The 22,894-nt window shown below is 31.5% G+C and overlaps 1 protein-coding gene and 1 pseudogene across 1 annotated transcript; one reads left to right on the top strand and one right to left on the bottom strand.

Annotated features, from left to right (window-relative positions):
- Positions 1-1,892: 1,892 nt before the first annotated feature.
- LOC114759633 (tropinone reductase homolog At5g06060-like) lies at positions 1,893-5,397 on the top strand (annotated as a pseudogene).
- An 8,656-nt stretch (positions 5,398-14,053) lies between these two features.
- LOC114759632 (probable WRKY transcription factor 31) lies at positions 14,054-16,460 on the bottom strand. Its single transcript, XM_028948837.1, has 5 exons — positions 16,362-16,460; positions 16,147-16,248; positions 15,485-16,024; positions 15,266-15,379; positions 14,054-14,700 (listed from the first exon to the last, which is right to left on the bottom strand). Exons 1-5 carry the CDS (start codon positions 16,458-16,460, stop codon positions 14,143-14,145), a joined length of 1,413 nt encoding a protein of 470 aa, XP_028804670.1. The 3' UTR covers positions 14,054-14,142.
- Positions 16,461-22,894: the final 6,434 nt, after the last annotated feature.

The raw sequence follows: 22,894 nt of genomic DNA, 5'->3' as shown, positions 1-22,894 counted from the left end.
GCACCATTAAAACTTAATGGCGGTAAAAGTAGTAGAGGAGGGGTGTAGGGACCAAGAGGAAAAGGGCAAAAGAGAGAAGCTGCTTGCATAGATTTGATAAGATATACTACTTCTAATCTTAAATACAAGATATAATCTATAGTATAATATGCATTACGACAAAACAAAACAAATTTTATACTTGAGGTGGGAGATATTACAAGGCTCTATGCTTTGCAAAGAGAGCATGAAGGTGGCAGATACAAATGGGGAAGGTGGCAGGTAAAGTGGACGGAATAGTGGAGCAGGTGATGGTGGCCGATGAGGATAGAAGGGATGAATTCTAGAGGGAGCAAAACAACGTGAAGCAAGTTTAATTATTTTAATTTTAATATAAAAAAGTTATTATAGTTTTTTTTTTTGCCAACATAAGAATATAAATATTACTATAAGTTTATGATATTCTTTCCCATCTATGTCATCAGATTATTTTAAGAAGCAACCCAAAGTATAGTTGCTTCTCAAAATAATTAAAAACCTTTTTTCCGTATTCCGAATATCTTTGAAAGCTTAAACAAATCTAAGAAAATTTCACAAATCTATTGCGGTCCAATCTAAACAAATTCTTTGTTCCTTTAAATTTAGAATCGGAAAAACGGGCCAACATGTCGGGTTAGCCTATTTAGACTCAAAAATTGTAAAAACTGGGCTTGAAATTTGTTTTAAAAAATGAAACACAGACTTAAAAAGGCTGGTTCTGTAAGGTTAAAGGCTTAAACGGGCTAATCTTATAAGACCAAGAGTCGGTCCATTTAGGTGCTTTTATAATTTCTTTTATCTTTTAATTTTTTATGTAATATTAATATTATTAACTTTTTTACATTGTTAATGATACTTCAAATGTTTAGTTATTATTATCATTTTGAAATTAAAGTTCACAAAATGGTTTGATTGATTTAGTTTTAGACAATAATTTGTTTAATTAATAACTAGAATGCAAAATTTAAAAGTAAAATTTTGATGAAGAAGAAAAGCTTAATATTTTTGCCATTAAAAAAAAGCATATTTATAAAGAAGAACAATTGATGATAGTATTTGTCTATTGTACATTTGTACTTTTGATGAAATTTTTGAATGTTGTTATTTTGTTAGTAGATGTTTTAGATATTTATGGATGTTTAAATATAATAATATTTGGTGTTTGTTACTTAATTTTATTCATACCTATGTCTTTTCTTAAACTGATCAAAAGCTTGAAGGCTGGCCCTATGCCTGCTAGCTTAAAAGCTGAATCTAGTAAAATGAGTTATTTTTAAAATTTTAACTATATAGGATCGACCCGTTTAAACTCGTCATTTAAATTTATTCTTGGTTCAATTTTAGACTTTTAAGTTTTGAACCATTCGTTAGAGTAAAATAGTTGATGTTTTTATTAAATTATTGGATGAAAACCAAACTTAAAAACCGAAAATTGTACCAATTCAAGATCTATTTCACTTCAATTGCATTCCAAAAATTTAACGGGTGAAAGAATTCGAGGCATTACTCATGAGTCAAGAACAATACTTCAATTAAGTTGTCGATAGATTTATTAATTATGAACTCATCCACAAAAGCTCGCAGACCCATCAAATTTCATTGCTTCGTTATCATCGATCAAATCAATAATATGTTCCCTGCAGATTTGAAGATTTTGTTTATATTATTGTTGTGACGGCCAGGTCCAGCTCTGGGGAATGTCTTGTTCCATTTGTCAGATTTCCTGATATCATCAAATCCGAAGCAAGCATTTGGAACCACACATCTCTTGGCGGATTTATATGAAGGACAAAATTCGATGTTCTTGTTGAGGAAGTCAAGTGGTAGGTTCTTCCCATTCCAAGGATACCAGAAAGTATCACTTCGCGACGAAAATGGGTGAAGGCGAAGCGAAGGTCATCTTCAAAGACAGAAGATGGTCCCTCACTGGAATGACCGCTCTAGTCACAGGAGGAACCCGAGGCATAGGGTTTGTCTTCTTCTCTTGATAACTCTACTGGCCTTTTCCCTCATTCATTAAATGAACCATGCCATATTCTGAATTTCAACTTTTTTTATATACTTTTCTGAATTTCAACTTTCATTCAATTCAACACAGCTCCAGAAGTTTTTTTTATTTATGCTAATTTGTCTTGTAGTAATATTATCCTTACCCTTAAATAACTGCTGCGATTTTAAACTTTTGAAGTGAATTTGGACTAAGAAACTTTTTCTTCCGACTAAACTTTCAGAGCAAATTTATATTTTAATCATGTTTTTATTTTGACGTGGGTTTTTTTTCCCTAAATACTGATTCGTGTTTATTGATTTGTTGAATTAGGCGTGCTGTAGCAGAAGAATTAGCAGAATTTGGGGCATCTGTGCATATATGTTCGCGTAAACAAGAAGATATTGACAGATGTCTAAAAGAGTGGGAAAGCAGAGGATTTAGAGCAACTGGATCAGTTTGTGATGTTCAATTTCGCGACCAACGTGAGAAATTGAAACTGTTGCCTCAATCTTTCATGGAAAGCTCAACATCCTAGTAAGACTCTCTCTCTCACAAAATCCAAGTGATTTTTGAGGAATTGGAGCCAAAAGAATAGTTACCCACGTCGACTTTTTTTTCTTTTTTTAAATGACTTCAATTCTTTTCTTGAGGTGTCAATTTTTCAAAGCAATTTATAGAACGCGGAGGCAATTATTTTCTAGTTATATTGCATGCGGGTAATTTATAGAATTCTATTTTAAAAATAATTAACATGTATACACACATACGTGTGTGTATAAAATCACGGTTTTCCACTCAAAAAGTAGACAAAATTGGCTTCATAAGAAAAGATGGTTTTAGCTGAAAAACCATGGTTTTGACACAATTAAGCAATTATTGGATTTTATGAGGTGTTTGGATGGATTTCTCTTTAAAACCACGATTTCTAGCCATATGTTATATTACGGATGTAATTGCTTCACGTCATTTGTTGCACTAAGTGAGATGACCCTATTTTGCAACTTGCAATTAATGATGTGGGGTGACAATAACTTCTAGATCAAAACAGATGGATGGGATTTCCCCAGCTAGATTGGACAGGATACTACGAACCGCATGAAATCCAATTCCACCAAACATGGCTTGCAGTTGTGTGCTAGAAAAAGAAACCCCCCCCCCCCTTTCTTAAGTACCAGTACAAGATAATTAAAACATACAATTACTTGGACAAAATCAATAGCTAACAAGTGACATATTTCTTTGTGAAATGGTCATGTTTTAGCTAGCGTCATGCTTTTTTTTTTTTTTTTAACTTAGATAAACAATGCTGGGACAAATATACCCAAGGAAGCAACAGATTATACTGCTGATGTTATATCCACAATAATGAAAACTAATTTTGAGTCTGCTTACCATCTGAGCCAACTCGCACACCCTCTTCTAAAAGCCTCGGAATATGGTGCCATAGTAAATATCTCCTCCATTTGTGGTGTCAGAGCTTTACCTCAGGTTTCAGTCTACGCAGCATCTAAAGGTATATTTCTCTTTTCTCACAATATAGTCAGAGAGAGAGAGAGAGAGTTGGTATATTGAGTTGTGGACTCAAAGCATAGTCACATTATCTTGTATTTCTCTCTTTGAATATATGGATGGATGAATGTAGGGTATTCAATTTACTTTTCTAATAAGACATAATATTTGATAATGATATGGCATGATAAGCTTTTGTAAATTTGAATCATGGCCAATAACGTAGCTGATGAAATATCTGCATAATTGTGTTCATCAGGAGCCATGAATCAAGTGACAAAGAACCTAGCATTGGAATGGGCAAAGGATAATATTCGCGTAAATGCAGTGGCACCTGGGCCTATAATGACCTCACTTTTGGAGGCTGGTGTGGTATGTTACCATAAGCTTATGTGAAATCCCTGTTCGTTGCTCCTTAGTCGCTTTTGAAATGAACTGAAAGAGAACTGAGTTTTCTGCATCATTATTGCTGCCATATCTAATGCCTCCCAAACTCATAATCATGACTTGTTGATCACCCGCTTTGGATTGCTTCTTTTTTAAACCAATACATTTTTCATGATTGCATCTCTTCCTACAGTGAGGAAATGGTGGATCCCCTGACTTACAACCCAATGAGCCTAGCTTAGTATTCTTTGACTACCTTAATGTACCTCTTTTTGAGGATCTCAAACTCCCTTGCCTAACTAAGAATTTGATTGTGTGTGTCGAGTGCTGTTCTATCATTGTCATAACTCATTTTTAAGTTGGCGCTAAACCTGGATTTTGTCTGAAAGTTCAAAGCACTATTGGCAAAAGATGAAGGAAGGTTACCAAAGCCATAATCATCACCAATCTCTAAAAATGATTTCATTAATCTTAAAAATGGACTCAAGCGCCGGAAGAAAAAGAAAACAAACTCAGCATTCTCTCTCCAGCAAAAAAGTAAAAACATTCTCTCACTCACCTCATGTGGACCCCACTTTTTTGGATGACTTGTGGTGGAGAAGGCAAAAGCAATAAAATGGAGCTTTGAAAAAAAAAGTTACTTTTAGAGCATAAGCCCATTTAGTCCCAAAACCCATCCAACATGTATTCTAAGCTTAAAGTTATTTTTTCCAACTTTTGGCAGTGGGAAAGTCAGTTTGGGAGTCACCATTGTAATCCCAAACACACTCTAAGGTGTTTAAGATTTTAGCATCAAAGATTCTTAACAGAAATGATTTTGCTCCTGTGCAACCAGATAACCACCCTTTTGCTGACAATAATGAATCAACAACTAATGCGAAAAATGGCCTTGCTTAAGTGTAGTGGATTAACTATATATATAACAAACACAATTTCTAGAAAAATCTCATAATCCAATTGTTTTGTTTGTCAATAATACGTCCATATCATTGTGCATGTTTCATGGGTTCTTACTTGTCATATAAATTCTTGCACACTGCTATATCTAACTGCTCATAATCTTGTCATTAGTACCTTTTGTCATCTTTTCGTTCTTTTCTTTTCCTACACAGAAAATAATTTTACTAAGTGAGACATAATATCTTATCTTCACACAGAAAGAAGATGATGCAGCACTACTAAATAGCATATTGTCTCAACTTCCTATCAGTCGCGTAGGAGAGCCAAAAGAGATTTCGGCACTAGTTGCTTTTCTTGCCTTCCTGCTGCTTCATACATCACTGGGCAAATAATATATGCCGATGGAGGCTTCAGAGTTTAAATAGTTTTGTTTGGACTGTTATAAAGTTAGAGAAAGAAATAAAAGTCCTCTATCAATGCTATCTGAAATTTCTCTCTCTCTTTCTTTTTTAAATCCACAGTGAAATGATATATCCCTTTACCTCTATGAAACAATATCATGTGGATAATGTATCTTATGCAAGTCTTTATGCCACAAATGTTAATGGAGATCGACTTCACTTTGTTTCACATCTTTTTCCATTTAAATCGATATTTGAAAATGGGTTCAAAGTAGAAGATTCGCTGTTTACCAAGGAAGAAGAAATTGTCCAAAAATACGATATATCGAACTTGGGTTGAGTTGCCCTCTGTAAACAGATCCTATGACTGTTTAAATGTAAACAGAAATTTGAAAAAAAAAAACAAAGAAATATTTTATTAAAGAGAGAGATATGTTTGTCCATTGAAAAGGTAAAATTGTTTTCTTTTTCGCCGGGGAGAGGAGAGGCTTGTCATTCTCTGCATATTTTCTGACTTCGATTTACTCACGATACTGCTCGGACCCAATTTATAAAGCACTAAAAAAATCTTAAACTTTAAGGAAAATTTTTTTTAACATTTTTTCTCTCCTCCCCTCATAAACCTCCCCTCCAAAATTAGGAGAATTTGGAGGGAAAAGGTAATATTTTGATTTGTATTGACTAATTTGTCTATATTATTTTCTAATAATCCCATGTTACCCTTCACTACCGAATTGTATGTGATTTGGTATATTTATGGATTCAATCATGCCTCTCTTTCCTCATTTATATGCTACCAAATAAAAAAAAAAGTTGTTATTTAATTTCCTAACGCAAATCAAGCATTCAAAACAAAAACATACAAATAAATCATCTATATCGTATTTGAAAAAGTTATTTGACTACTCGTATCGACAACATAGAGAAAAATAAAAGCTGGAAAAAACTTACTCAAATTAAACATATTTACTTCATTAGACTAAATTTTGGATATAAATACAATTATAGTTATTAGATATATAGTAGCTATTAATTATGTATTATCATTATATTTATTTAATTTTGCTAATTATAAAAAGTTGATCTCATATATTAAATATTATTTATAATTATATTTCATTAATTACTCTATAAAGTTTGTAAAAATCAACTTAAATAATATAAGGGCAAAGTTGTCCATACAAGATATTTTGCCTCCCCTCCCTTCCTAAACCAAACAAGGTAACATCAAAATTCCTTCCCTCCCTCCCCTCGTATTAATCCAAACACGGTAATGTTAAAATCCCTCCCCTTCTTTTCATCTCATTTCCCTCTATTAAAATCATTCCCCTCACATCCCTTCTGTTAAGCCAAACACACCCTTACTCTCTCTCTTCCCTCTCTCTTTTTTCTCCCCCTCTCATGCTATCGGCCACTCACTCCCTCCTTAATATAGATGGATTGAAGAAGCGTGGGTTCTGATGATCAACTGCAGGGAACTTCTTGTGTGATTTTTGTCTTGAATATATTGGGTTGAATACTCAAATATATAGCATGAACTCTGAAAATATCAATAGGATAAAACGACTTTGAACATATTTCAAATATATTCAGATATTTATACATATATCACACGGACAAAGTAAGGCTTTTGACTTGGTTAACATTTAAGATTTCATACGAGTTAAATACTCGCACCTAGAAAGTGTTAAACCATATGAATCAATTAAATGACATTTTGAAACAACTTGAAGATTAATGAATATTTGAAAAATAATTTAAGAAAGCATAATTAATATAAGCTTTAAATAATTAATTTTCTTACAAAATAAATAATTCTCCTAATTTTTCTCATCAAAACAAGAGATCAGTTATTCCAACACTAACAATGTCCTGGTGGTTAAATCATTGCACATTAGTAGCTATTATTGCAAAACTGCTTCAAATGCATAATTTGGTTGTTATTTTGAAACGCTACAAAAACACTTTTTTTTTTGGGAAGTGAATGAGACTTATCAAAGCTGATACACAATATTTGTGCTAATTAAATGAGATTTGATTAACTATCAACTTACAAAATCATCATAAGAGGATGGAAAGTATGGATATTGCTCCTTGGTTGGATTCTATTCCTTCAAAACCTCATTGATAAACTTATAAAATTTTAGTAATTTAAAACTGTTATAAATATTATATATATGTGGATGTCCATAACCCCCAACTCTTAGGATTCTTCATAGGATTCTTGATCTTTGAATGTCTTAAACCCATAACCCCCAAATGAATAACTTTAGAGGAGTTTTTCATGTTTATTGTCATTATTCCCTTTTTCATTTCTTTGTAACTCTTGAATTAGACTTTTATGGTTGGGGGCCTATAAATAGAAGCCACATACAAGGCATTTGTACCCATATATGTATATGAGAAATACTCCTTATTTTCTCTCCCAATTCTTGTCTTGCTATCCTCTTTCTACTCTCTAACTCTCTTATTTTTATAACACGTTATCAGCACAAGTTTGCTCTGAAGATTTGAGGTATGAGCATTTTGTAAATTAATATATTCTTATAGTATATGATAATACTTTATACTAAACTTCTCCTTACCCAATTATTCTTTCTACTATCATCGTCTAATCTTTACTTCACTTTCTATTTATCTTATTTTTTCTTTAATTATATATGTTGTTCTTTTAATTATTTATTAATTAATTTTTATATTTATTATGTTGTTCTTTTATGTTATTTATTATTTTATTCTTTTTATACATTTTAATTCTATTATCTCCCATTGTGATATTGTGTTATTTATTTTATTTATTTTTCCATACTTCTTGTTCTATTGTTGGTTTACATATATCTGTTTGGTTTATATTATGTCATTTTATATCTATCGCAGTATTATATATATATATGATTATATAATGTTATTTATATTTGATTATGAATTTTAATTTATTTAATTTATTTCATTACAATATTATTTAATTTCATTTTATTAAATGGCTAGAAGCCATATGTGATTAGATGACCAGAAGTCATATCACTTTTGCAATTGTTCTTTTGTGAAAGAACAATATGGATGCTTTTAAATGGAATGACAAGAAAAATCTATGGCACTTTGATGATTTATAGTGACAAATATCAAAGCCCTGAAAGCTACATGGTGACAAGTATTGAAGCCCTGAAGGCTACATTGTGACAAGTATCAAAGCCCTGAAGGCTAATAGTTCAAACATCAAATGGCATAAAAGAGCTTTATTTGAAAGATTTTTACTATAGTCCTGAAGACTAATATTTGAATAAATTGATTATGTGCTACTGAAAGTAAGGAACATGTCTATGAGAGTGATAAAGAGCATGCCCACATTGTACCGTTGGAATTAATAATTAAAGGGCAATAATATTTGGTTTTAGCTATTAAACCATAATTGAGGAGATATTGATACCTCTATAGTCAAAAACAATTATGAGTAAATATCAATATGACCAGAAGTCATATAGACAAATATATGTACCAATCTATTGAAAGTAAATGTTAAAATTGGTTATGAAATCAAAAGATCAAGAGATATTATGAAAAGTATGAAAATGTAGTTATAATGCCCAAGGTAATGTCTTATAGAGAAATATGTTCAAATTAGTCAAAGTTGAAAAATATAATCATTAGCCCAGAAGGCTATATCCAAAAGGTTATATAATATTATTTTAAATTTCTTGTGATTGATTGGTAGAAATATATTATTATAAGTATTTGATATTAAGATATTGATAAACATTAAAGTAGTTATTGGTCACTTTGAAATGTTAATTTATTGTGCCAATTTACTTGCATATTTATGAATATGAATTGTGAATATAATTTATTTTCATATCAATAGAATAGCCAAAAAAAAATGGTCATATTATGATATTGGTACTTTATTGTGCTATTTGTGCGCAAATTAAAGAGATGATATATTGTTCATATTTTGTTTATTTATATGCTATTTGTATGATCTTAGTTTGAATGATTTATTGTGATTTATTGACAATAAATTTTATTGTGAGCATTTGAAATTGTTTTGAGTTTAACTAAACAAGAAATTAGTTGAGAAAGAAAAGTTAAGTATTCATACAATGTGTAAGTAATTTTTCAAAAGATATATTTTGAGTATTACAAATTAAATAAATAATATATATTAATGTTAAGAAGTTTTGACAATAAGTTCAATTTTACACTTTATTCTCAGAAAGTTTATTTTAAAAGATATTCTATATTTGTGTTCTTTTTAATTATATGAGTTTGTTTATGAGAATAAATTAAGCATGTGCAAATGATAATTATAGTTTAAAAAATTATGATTATTGGATTAATTCAAACATTATTTAATTCTTTAAGTTCATACATTTTGAAAAAGTATAAAAGAAAATTGTATATCTACAATTAAATTAGTTTTTGCTGTGACATTTGAGAGAAAAAATCATATATTTATGTCACATTTGAATTGAGAAAATGGAAATTTATTTAACTTTATGAGAAAATTTATTATAAATAGTTGATATTAATTTCGATTGGTTGGACAAAATCATCTTTGCAGTATGTGTAAATTCTATATATATTACAAGTTAAACTTATGATACTTATAACTATTTATTATTATGTATTACGATATTATTAAGATGAATTTGTCTCCTTATTCTTCTCAAATTACTTAGTTCCTGAAGAATTATGTGTAAAAATATTTATAGTTCCTGAAGAACTAATACATATTTTCTTTATGGGCAGATAAAGAATTAATGGTAAAAAAAATATGATCCATTGATCTACATTAGAACTTCGGTTTCGAAAGAGTCAGAAAAGTAATAGCCTAATCGAATTAAAATCCATAATTATATATGAACTAGGAAGTACTTGGACTTCCAAGTGATAGAGGTTATTAGCCTATTATATGCTAGTCACTGTTTTTGAAATACATGAATAAGGAAAACATGTTTTTATGACTCACACTTGAGGGGGAGACTGTTGAAATACAAGTGTGAGTTGATGTTAGATAGAGTTTTACTTGAAACTTGTTACAGTAAACCAGAAGTTTACTCGCCCAATTAATGTATAGTTGGGGTGGCTTGTCTGATTATCATAAATAATATATATGATGTAACAAATTATTGATGATTATGTATCGACATTCATTGAAGAACCAGAAGATTCTTCATGAATAGCCAACATATTATATGATCCAAGAATTCATATGCTGCTTATTCTCAATGAGAAATTGATTACATTGATATCACTAGTTATGATGTAAAATGGATCTCTACATTTCTGGAAATATATCAAATTCAGATATATGGGCCCATACCAATAGCATGTAAACCATACAAGTATTTAATAAATTTGATAGATGCATCTATAAGATGGTTACATGTATTATTATTAATTTGCAACCTGAAGTTTGCAAAATTATTTGAGTAATCATTATGTTGAGTGCACAAGTTCCAGACTATGAGATCCAGAAAATTTCTATTGAAAAAGATTGTGAATTTATATCCCAGAATTTCAGTGATCAACATGCATTTGTTAGAAAAATAATTGAAAAGTCTACTTAACAGAACGATCTGGCAAATTATTAGCCTCCATGAATGGCTAGATCAATACTTTTGAGAACAAGATCTTCATCTCAGGGTTGGCTTGTTTAGTTTGATATGTTGCAACATTTATGCAAATCAAGCCAATAAAATTCTCCCAATGAAATTGGCTTTTGGTCAGGAGCCAAATACTTTCCATCTTAAAAGTTTGAATGTGCAATGCTTATGTCTATTGATCCACCACAATATACATATAGATGGATATAAAAAATTGGAATGAATGTTGGGTAAGAACCTCCTTCTTCTTGTTTGTATCTAAAAGAAACAAAAGGATGTTTCTAAAAGAAGCAAATGAATTGAGGAGACTCATACTGCATGATTAATTGATTGTCATTCGACAAAATTTTCCCAACATGAGGGGGAGAAATTGAGTAGCTGGAAAGATAACATATAGAATGCATTATTATTATCAAGTATAGATCCTCAGATATATGATAGTATGAACCAGAAGTTCATCAAAGAATGCATCCATGAGATATTACAAAATATGTGCCAGATGCTATTACTGACCTAAGTGAGTATTACTAAATCTCATATTCCAGCTGAAAATGCTCCAATTAGTATAAATAAAAGTGAGACATGCCTGAAGCATGAGAGATTAATCGGTTCCAATATAATTATATTGAACAAAAGGAGCATGAAATTTAAAAGTTATATTAAGGAGGCATGTGCTCTAGAAGAGTACTGAGACATAACTAGTTGAAAAAAAAAAAGCCCCAGAAGAGGTTCAGGTACCTGAAAAGTAATGAAGAGATCTCAATAAGTTATGTCACAAGGGGAAAATGGAACCAAAAAGATAAAGTTGTCGACAACGTTTTTGATAATAATATCACGTGATTTTAAAGAGGATCTTATATGAAAATAGAAATTTGGCCAAAAGCAAAAGGAAAAGAGAAAAGATGCAATGGAAATATAATTATTATTTTAATATGTGAAAATTATGGACCTGCAGTCCAAACACATCAAATACAAAGTTATTATGTGACATATGAATATTTTTGTGAAAATAAAGAATTTCACAAAGGTCTAGTGATTATGATTAGGCATAGTATTTTATGGTGGATGCAATAATTTTTGCATATATTACTAGTCTAGCAGTATATCAAAAACGAAATATGCGTCTGTTAGATATCGTTATAGCCTATGCATGTGGCTCACTAAATAATGAGGTTTACATGAGAATTCTTGAGGGATTTAAAATGCCAGAAGCATTTATATAGAAGAAAATCATCCAATATTTAAAATATTATGTTGAATAAGATAATCTGAGTATACATATCTGGCTTAAAAAATGTATTAGAAAATAAATAATTTGTATCTTACTTGACCCATAAATCAAGTTATTGAATGCATCAATGATTGCAAAATGATTGATTTTGTTATGATAATTTTGTCTGCAAAATATATTCAACTAAATAGACTAGAAGTCCCATATATTTATTCTATAATAATATTTACATATATTGTCAATATTACGTGTTATAATTTTATTGGTAAAATAAGTTTCTGCAGGTATGCATGTAAATAACGAAATTAAGATTGGATATATAGTTCTATAAAACTATTATATGATATCATTTTGTTCAAATTAAATTAATCATGCTGATGCAAGATATATTATGGTGTTTTTTTAGAATAACCTTTCTTTGCAGTTTTCTTAGTGCAAGTGAAGAATATATTGATAATTCCACATATCTAGAAGATATGTTAGAGGAATACATTTCAATATAAGCTGATGATGATATACTATGCATAGTTCGACTAAAAAGAAGATATGCTTGAAAAAGCATTGGACGACTTGAGAAACTAGTATATTTTATTATGATAAAATGATATAGAGTTATGCTGTTGACAGGGGGAGCAAAGATCATGTTGTACTCTTTTCCTTAACCAAGGTTTTGTCCCACAGGGTTTTCCTGGTTGAGATTTTAATGAGGCAGCCTTAATATATATTGTGTACTCTTTTTCCTTCACTAGGTTTTTGTCCCACTGGGTTTTTCCTAGTAAGGTTTTAATGAGGCACAATATTTGTTATGGACATCCAAGGGGGAGTGTTATAAATATTGTATATATGTGGATGTCCATAACCCCCAACTCTTAGGATTCTTCATAGGATTCTTGATCTTTGAATGTCTTAAACCCATAACCCCCCAATGAAAACTTTAGAGGAGTTTTTCATGTTTATTGTCATTATTCCCTTATTCATTTCTTTGTAACTCTTGGATTAGACTTTTATGGTTGGGGGCCTATAAATAGAAGCCACATACAAGGCATTTGTACCCATATATGTATATGAGAAATACTCCTTTTTTTCTCTCCCAATTCTTGTCTTGCTATCCTCTTTCTACTCTCTAACTCTCTTATTTTTATAACAAAAAAAAGATTTATAAATTAATTGTCATTCCTAGGGATCAGGAGGAGTAATCGATATTGGATTTTTTCATTAGGATTATTCCTTATTCTTGTCTCTTATATGCCTATTTTATGATAAATAATTCAACCAAAATCAGTGTGTTAATATAGTTTTATTTCATATGAGAAGTAAATGGAATGGGGAGTTCAGTAATTAACTCGATTGTTAGCATTAAAAAAAAGTAATTAACTTGATTGACGTGTCACATGGGTTAGAAAGAGCAAATTAAAGACAACCCTGATTTATATATTAGGGGCATTTATAGAGTGACATGCTCTTCAACCACTCTCCTTAGGCGATTTCTTTGACCCTTTTTCTGTCCCTTTTTTTATTGTCGTTTAATTCCCATTATTGTAGTTACTTTTTCCCTTACTTTATCATTTTTCTTTTCTTTTTTTATTCTACCCTCTTTCTTGTTTTCGAAACATCTTGCACAACATGCCAACAATCTTCCACCAATTTTCATATACTACATTAAAAAAAAATGCAGGATCAAACAATGATCTGCTAGTCCTAATTACATTTTTTATCACACTAAAAATAACGAAAAATTGAATATAGGTCGATAATGTCAAAATAAGGATGATGATGATGATGATAGACAAGAATCAACTCAAGATGATGATGATGATAGACAAGAATCAACTCAAGTTTTTTAGTAGTAATAGAAAAGAATCAACTCAAGCTTTTGACCTTGACTCGAGAAAAAGAAATTAAATTAATCTAATCCAGTCACCTCCTTGAAAAATTTAAATCATTGTTATTACCACTCCTAACATTGCCAACTATTGTCACTGTAAATATTCACTACAAAAAAAAAAAAGGGAATCAGCAATGGAATTAGCAATGAAATTTGCAAATTACACCGCAAAAAAGACCATCACTAATTTATTAAAACATCAGAAATTCGTCACTAAACTAACTGGAAAAGGAAATTTCTTCATCAATTTGCTGTGTTGTGTTGCAATTATTATTTGGCAAAGCAGAACCCATAATAGAAGTAATAGCCGCTGTTAAAGCTGTTGTGAAGTTAGGGTCAGCTGCTATAGCAGCACTCAATTGTAAAGGGTCTTTGTTATTTATTTGAAGCCCTGAAAAGTTTGATTGATTGCTGCTACGAAATGCTTGAGCCAAAACCTGAGTAAAATCAAGAGGCGTATTATTTGAGAAAGGCATTTGAAATTGGGTAGAAGGTTGTGTAGTTGGAGGAATAGTTAAGTCCAATGTAATAGTTGGAAATGGAGCTGAGGCTGAGAGAGTTGCCATGTTACTTGAAGAACAAGGCAACAATGTCGTCCTTGCCAAGAAGCTTGCATTCCTTAGACTATCATTGCTTGACATTGATCCTGAAAGTGATGTCCTTATTGCTGCTGCTGTTGTTTGTGCCATCGCCATTGCTGCCGGAGGCAATGCGTGGTTATGACTTCCTTCATATGTTGTTACCAAGATTGTTCGATCCTCTGCACACCTTTGCACCTATAATTTGGTCCATCGTATTCGTTTACATTTTTGGACAAAAATATATTAAAAATATATGTTTTGTTTTTATTTATTACAGTTAGACCTTTCTAGTGTAAGTGACGAATTCAGGTTAATAAAATAGGGTTCTGTCTTGTTTTACAAGGAAAATATGAGTTCGAATCAAATAAGAGTTTCAAGAAGTAAATTATAAAATGCATAGTCATAACTGAGAGACTCATACATTGAAGACTATCAGTTTTTAAGATAATATGCAACAAATTTCTTATAAGCATGAAGAATCAATAACAAGAATCAGTTATGAGTCGAGTAATTGTAGGAGGAAAAGATCCACTTGTTTTAATTTGATTGGAAACTTTTTAATAATCATATACCCTTGTTTTGTTATATATGATTTTATTTTATTTATTTAGAAAAATGCTGAAATAAATTTGCTCCCATTTAGTTTATTTTAAATTTTAGACCCGTTATTAATTCATTTTTGAATTCGTCCCTGGATTTTTAAAAACTGATGAGTTGATCGAGAACTTGAAATAGCATAATGAAGGATATGAATAAATACCTGTTTCTTTACTGGACAACCTGCAGCCATGGTGCAGCGATAATAAGCTCTTGGGCATGGATTTCCTTTGGCCATCTTCTGCCCATATTTTCTCCATTGACAGCCATCAGTAATCTGATTATCACATTATTTAATCAGCTTACTAAATTCACAAATAATTAAAGACAATTAGCAAGTTCATAGTAAAATAATCCAGACATGATGCTATACTTGACACACCATAGGTGCTTCTGATTGAACTCTAACTGCGACTCTTGCCTTCCTCATAATGGCTTCCAGCTGATCATCAACATTTGTGGGAGGACTATACTTTTGATTAATATTCCCATCAGTTTCTTCTTCACTACTTTCAAATTCTCTGTTGAATTCCTTCTTATCATCAGAACCAATAATTCTGGCGCTACATTCCACTGACAGGGGTGATCTTGATCTGTCACTACTTCTCCTTACAGACGATGAAAGCGAAGGCTCATCGCTATTAGTCCCAACACCATTGATCGAAGCTAATCCAAGTTCTATAAATTGCCTAGGAACTAAGGTTTCTTTGTTACTCTCAGTCTGTTTCTTGTCTTTTGGACTTTCGTTTTCAGGATTCTCTTCGGCGTCCTCCTTACTGCCCTTGCTAGACTCGATAAAGTCCAAATGCATCTTTAAGGCATTATAATTAGTGTTAACCTTATTTAACGTGTCCTTCAGCTTATGATTTTCTCCCATTATCTGCTCTAACTCAGCTCGAAGAACAGCAATCTCAGTCAGCAACTGTGTAAATGACAGCCCCAGAGACATAACGTAAATGAATGATTTAATCCCAAAACAAAACAAAAAAGAACCACCCAACACAAAATGGTCATTCAGTTCATGGTTATATCTAGAAATCTCACCTCGCCGATCTTGGCTTTTTTCTCTTTAAAATTAGAACATATGTCAAACGCATTGTTCACTACGGATTGGTCACCGTTTGTAGTCAAGAGATTGAGACCAGTCTAAATGACGGAACAAGAAACAAAAGCATAGAGTGAATACGAAACATATAGATATATATACCCACACACACACACAAACATGAAGATGAGGTGAGAATGAAGGAAGAACTCACGTTTACTCTGAATAATTCAAGAGGATGAGGAGGAGTAGAGGAATCATGGTTGGACGAGGAAGAGGAAGGCTTGAGATTGTTGTCAGAGAAGAAGTCCATCACAGGGAAGGGTTTGAAGGGCGAAGTCTTCAAGAGGTAAAGAGTTGGGAACAAGGGGATTGGAGAGGAAGAAGAAGCTGCTCAAAGATGGATCTGAATCAAGGAAGAGTCCAACCCCCTCTGGCCATAAGTTTGTATATAGAAGAGAGAGGAAGAGAGAGAGAAGAAGGGAAACAGGTGGACGTAGACTAGAGAGAGAAGTGAAGTCTTGAAAAGTGATGCAATTGACTCGGCATTAAAAATGGAGGAGCAAGACTCATCAAGTATTCCCAACACGCTGGCAAGTGATGATCATCTTGTTTGTTTGTGTTTTGCGTTGAACTATCAAACCATCCCCATATAGCTCTCTCTCGTCCTTTTTTATTTTTTTCAAAAGTTCCATTTCAATTTCAATACCTAGTCAGCTTTCCATTGAAAGTTTGGTCAAAATAATAATTTAAATTGGAGAGATTTTAAACAAGGGAAAATCGCAAAAACAGACTGTGAAATTAGAAAACTTACACACAAAGACCGATTCACAAAAATTGTGATCAAAACCCATACTAATGTTGTCATAGGTCCCAATATGCAATTTTTCTAATTCCACGGTCTTTTTTTACAATTTTTCCTTCAAACAATATATAAAAACATTTTTTAGTAAATCAATTCATTACACATGTTATAGATTACATAATTTAAATTATTTCCACTCAAGCACAGTTCTAATGTACATGATTGAATAAGAATAATTTAAGAAAGTCAACACATATTTGTTATAAATAGCTAACTTAGCTATTTTTTGAATCTTTCCAAATTAATTATTCAGCTCTTATATTAAGAACCGGGGATAGTATAACCAACGGTTGGGTGTTATGTGTAAAATTTAAAAGCGGCTTAGGGTGATTTATTATGTTAAGTTTTAAATACTAAGACAGCTATTTATATATAATTTAAAGTCTAGAGAAGTTTTAATGCAATTGAATAATAAATTAAAAGGTATAGATTAGTGTTAAATACTAAAATTAAAGGGAAAATTAATCTTTAAGTTCTCCAATTCTTAATTCACTTATAACTTAGTCCCTCAATTATGACTTGATACAACACAGTCCCAAAACTTTTAACCCGCTTATATCTCAACCCTCATCTTTTTACTTTTTATAATTCAGTTCTAAGTCATCTTATGTGGCAAAAATTGATTCAAACTCAGCTCCCATATGGCAAAAGGTATTCCAACTCATCTCCATGTCTGCAGCCTTACCTCCTCACGGGTCACTGTCTCTGGCCAAATTCCACTGTCTCTATCCCCACTCCATAAGATGCGAGAAAGAGTTATAAGCGAGTCGAAATTAAGGATTTGAGTCATATCGAATCATTATTGAAGGACTGAATTATAATAAATTCAAAAATTAGGCGGCTAAAGGATTTATTTTTCGTAAATTAAATCAAAAAGAAGGAGGAGGAGATTGACCCAGTCCAATAAATAATTAACGACTTTGAAGGGAGTGGGGCTCATAACAGTTAGTAATCTTGACTTTGGACCCCTAAGAAGCGTGGATTCAATGCTGGTTGACCCGATCACATAAAAATAGCATCTATACTAAATATTGTTATTTACTTATTTTGTTGTAATCAATCTATCCAAGTATTTTAAGTCCGAATGACTATCTGTCAAAGTCAACCCTCCCTCTTCTCCACATCCTTTAATTCCTGCCTCTTCTTCCACTTCATCTTTAACTCATTCCTCTCTCATTTTCCCTAAGGTCTAATCTTACAGTATCATAACTTTATGATCTCCATCCACACATATCAAACTTATTTATGTATATAGCTATGTTATTAGCTATAAAAAAATGTGGCTTCAATTTAATTAACTGCATTTTTCTTATTCTCTTGTTTCCAATAGAAGTATATTGTTATGGTAAATTGTTCATATTAAAAAGATTTCTTCCCACAAAAATAGGACTGTAGGCTTTGTGGGTTATACTTAAATCAGAGTACATGTATTTCATATCTGCAAGAAAAGATTTGTCTAACGAGCACTGGCTTTCGCGCAAGTGCTTTTGGGCTGTTGGTTTTTTTTTTTAATTAAATTATAGTTTATTCATATGATTGAAAGTAAAATAAAAATAGCCGAATAATGATGATTCATAGTATAGGGTTGATAACTTATTAAGGTAGTCACTAGTCACACACATATTTTGACACAATATCACCAACTTCAATCCTCTTTCAATTATTGGGATTATTATATTATTACTAGTTTATATTATTTGTTTAAATTTATTGGGTAATCAATTAATGATACTTTTGCATTTTCAACTATCATTTTCAATTTTTTTCCCAAAAATCAATTCATTGTTAATAAATCATTTGATTACATTTAATGGGTGATGCAAAGGATGGAATGGTACTTTTGCATTTTTCAACTGAACCATTTTGATGTTTCCCAAAAATCATTCAGTTTTAGTTAATCATTTAATTTAATTTATTGGGTGATGAAACTATAAGGATTGATGAATGATACTTTTGAATTTTCAACGGTATCATTTTGATCATTTTCCAAAAATTATTCACTGTCAAAATTAATTCAATTGAATTTATTAGTGAGATTGTATCATCTGCTTTTGGAATATATTATTTCCTATACTCAAATAACATTTATTATTTTATCACTCTGAAATTCAAATTTAATATATAGCACTTTTTACCACAATTTAATTGTATTTTGTAAAGTATATCACATACAGTCAAGTAATACTCACCCTTAAACAGCAATTTATCTAGAATTGTTTTTTAGTTTTTTGAAATATTTTAAATTTTATTTAATCAACTTATAATTAATGATAAAACAATTCATTATCATGGTTGAAATATTTGTTTTAAATTCTAAAACTTGTGAAGTTATTGAGATATTAGGAGAATAATATTATTTTATTTGTACCAAACATATAAGTGAAGATATGACCCTGATTAATTAATAATTTGACATAACAATTTTTGTGGACTCAAGAAACTAATTACTCCCTCTGATCCTTATTATATAAATCCACTAACTAATTTACACGTAACAATAAAACTACCTCTTCGAAACTCGGAGGAACTAATCTCAGAGAGTAGCTTCAACAAACTCACATGAACTCATGAAGCGCCTTTTCTAACCAGAATCATGTGGTCGTCTCTGGAGGTGTAATAAAGGACACAAATCAGTGTCTTCTGGAAGGCTTCCAACTGAAAATAGAAAAAATTAACAGCCTTGCTGCAAAATTAGGGAGATGTTTAATAGGGCTCAAAATGGCTTAGGATCTATTCAATTAATTGCAAGTGTGGTTACTGAGATGCATGAGAAATGGATGCTGGTAGTGAAAATTCAAATGATGCTTCAAGGACCCTGGAAGGTGGAACTTCAAATTATTGATAATTTAACTGGTCTCCAAGTTTTGAGCTCAGCCACGTTAATTGACGTCCTTGGTTTAGCTATTGTTGGCACTATAGTTAGCTAGCTCTTCTTGCGAACAATGTTAACGGCCAATGTTAGTTTTTTAATTATTAATGTTAATTTTTGGATTAGAGTGTAAATTTGCTCTGAAAGTTTTCACTCATGATCACTAGGTACCTAAAAGTTTTTTCATGCAAATTTACTCCAAAAGTTTAAAATCATAACAATATTACCCATTACCATTAAAAAAACTAACATTGACCATTAAAATAATAGAGATATTGACCATAACATTTTTAATGATAAGGGGCAATATTGCCATAATTTTAAAGCTTTGGGGCAAATTTCTACTCAAAAAACAATTTTTAGAAGCCCAGTGCTCCTAAATGAAAAACTTTTAAGGCAAAATTACATATTGATCCTTGAGTGTTTTAAGGGTTAAACAACATATTGCCCTGAAAGTTTTTACAAAGGAGCTATCAATATCCGGAAGTATTTTTTTAGAGCAATGTCACCCTAGAAGTGTGAAAAACATAGCAATGTCACCCCAGAAGTGTGAAAAACATAGCAATGTCCACCAAATCTGATGGAACCCAAACGGATGTCATGCACGTAGGATTTTTTGACACATAGGATTGAAGGTTATTGTCCACACTAGAGTAAGTGTTCAGTCACCCACCCAGCTTCCACCCCACCACCAATGTGTAATGGTAAGGACATTTAAGGGGTTGCACTGGAGCATAACAGAGTTATTGAGTGGAGTTTAGGGATGGTTGAATATTACACCTTACTCCTAGGATACCTTAGGGTCCAATTAGAATTACTTTTGACCATTTTGGATAGCATTAAACTCAAATATTCATTCTGGATGCTGATTTTCATAAAATCACTGTTCATTTAATAAAAATCCAGTTTTTCAGTCCAGTTTTGAAAATTCGTAACTTATTTTAGAAAAATCAAAATGGAATGGTTCAAAATTCTATGGAAAGCTATTTGAATGCTCTTTCAAGAAAAAATAATCTTGTGAAACAATTCATTTTGAGTCAGTGCCAGAATTTTTGGAAATTTGCCATTGTTACTTTGATAAAAACTCTTTTTCCAAATTTCAATCTTTAATTTTGAAAAATCGTCATAAATTGTACCGATGTCTAATTTTAAAGTGCTACCTATCAAATTGAAAGTCAGGATGTGAACTATAGGAGTGCCAAATTTCGTGATTAAATTCATTCAGTAACATATTCAAAACGTAGCTCCAAGTTACAGTATACTTAGGGTTACAACAACCAAGTAAGTATACTTATACATAACCTAGAATGTTAGATTACATTTGGAAGGAAAAAGATTTCAAAGAAATCCTGGTAGCAAGAATAATAACTATAACATCAAGCAAGCATCATCATTATGCATATCAATATTAGCTACCATTGGAGAACTAATTCTATCATAATTAGGCAATCTCAGACATGCAAAAGCCAAGGCAATAAAATGCAGGAAGCAGCCATATCACAATCATCATAGTTGATCCATATAATAGCAAGCATCTATCCCATCATAAACAATACAATGTCAACATTAGTAGTTAATTAAATCTTACTACCTTGCTCCATTAGCTCTTTGTTTCTCAGCTCTTCTTCTCTTCCTCCACAAATATCAAATCCTAAACATCGCATTACACAAAAAGGGGCAGCAACATTACAATCAAAACCATACAAAAATCAATGGCAAAACTAAAGTAACCCTTAACCCTTAATATTTGAATTTTGGAGCTTTATTTTCTTTAACCTTAAAAATTTCTTTCTTAGGTCAATCCTACACAGTTTTTCATGTAGAATCCAAATATGAACTTGGATTCATAAAAATAAAAAAAAATTTCCTTCCCCACAAATTGAAGTTGGCTGAACCTAAGGGTCTTAGTTTTCAAAAATTGCAACTTTAATTCTAATGCTTCTAATGCTTGTTCTTTAGGTTTACCCTACACCATTTTCTATTTTAAACACAATGGAAGTATCAAGAATTTGAAAAACTCATCCTAGGTTATAGTATTCAAAGTGGCCGAACAGTCCCCCCTATGAACCAATCGTGAAGTCTTCCAAACAACAACTTAAAACTACTTGAAACAACCTTGATTTAAAGTGTTCTTACTAGGTTTTGCAACAAAACTTCCTTCCCTTCCTTCCCTTAACCATTATACATTTTGGCCAGCATACACAAGAGGGATAAACAGAATTTTCAACCATCAAACTCAAGGAAAACAAGCAAGAACTATAATGAAACAACTTACTAACTTTGAATCTTAGCTTGGTAGATCAAAGTAGCTTGTTTTCCCCTTGATCACACTTCAAGAATCCAACTTGCAAGAGGTCCCCTTCTTTGGCCGAAAAGAGTGGTCTTGAAATGGGAGGGAAATGTTCTATTTAATGCCAAAATATCCCAACCACCAACATTAATGATATGCTAGGTGTTATTACACTAATCCATCTTGTAACGTCTCTCTTAATTAAGTAAATCCAAAATGAAATTAATTTTCAAAGTCAAGATCCTTTCCACTTGAGGCTTGACACTTGGCAATTTTAAATCCACTCCATTGGTGGCTTGACAAGTGGCAACTTGTGAGCCATTTAAAATGCAAGACTCTTTATCAGTGCACTTTTACTCCGGGTTTAATTTTTTTCTATAATTACAATATTTTAGCTTTTATAATTATTTTTTGTCACATCCATAATTCATTCTTCTCATTTTTTTTCTTCTCAAAATGTCCTTCTTTTCTAAAATCCCATTTTCCTTGTCATAAAGGTTTTTCTATTTGTCATAAGAATTAGGGAATATCTTAAATATTTATGGGGCTCTTTTTAATCCCATAATCTCTTATAATTCTTTGGGATATCATATAAATTTTTTTGGAATTTTATTCTCCTTTCACACATTTATTTGGAATTTTCCCAAATAAAATGGAATATTGGCCTAATTCCCCTTTAATTTCCTTTGTAATTTTTCTAGGGGTAATTTGGGTATAAAACTA

This window comes from Neltuma alba, unplaced genomic scaffold (genome assembly GCF_004799145.2).
Source record: "Neltuma alba isolate B1F8T4 unplaced genomic scaffold, ASM479914v2 tig00010875_pilon, whole genome shotgun sequence".
Taxonomy (NCBI): Eukaryota; Viridiplantae; Streptophyta; class Magnoliopsida; order Fabales; family Fabaceae; genus Neltuma; species Neltuma alba.
This window is presented reverse-complemented; position numbering and strand designations above follow the sequence as displayed.

Excerpts from the sequence above, each read along its gene's own strand:
- LOC114759632 (XM_028948837.1), bottom strand. The coding sequence starts at position 16,460 with ATGGACTTCTTCTCTGACAACAATCTCAAGCCTTCCTCTTCCTCGTCC. Across the intron at positions 16,249-16,361 it reads TTGAATTATTCAGAGTAAAC|ACTGGTCTCAATCTCTTGAC; the intron begins GTGAGTTCTTCC and ends TCCGTCATTTAG. Across the intron at positions 15,380-15,484 it reads TTCAATCAGAAGCACCTATG|ATTACTGATGGCTGTCAATG; the intron begins GTGTGTCAAGTA and ends TGTGATAATCAG.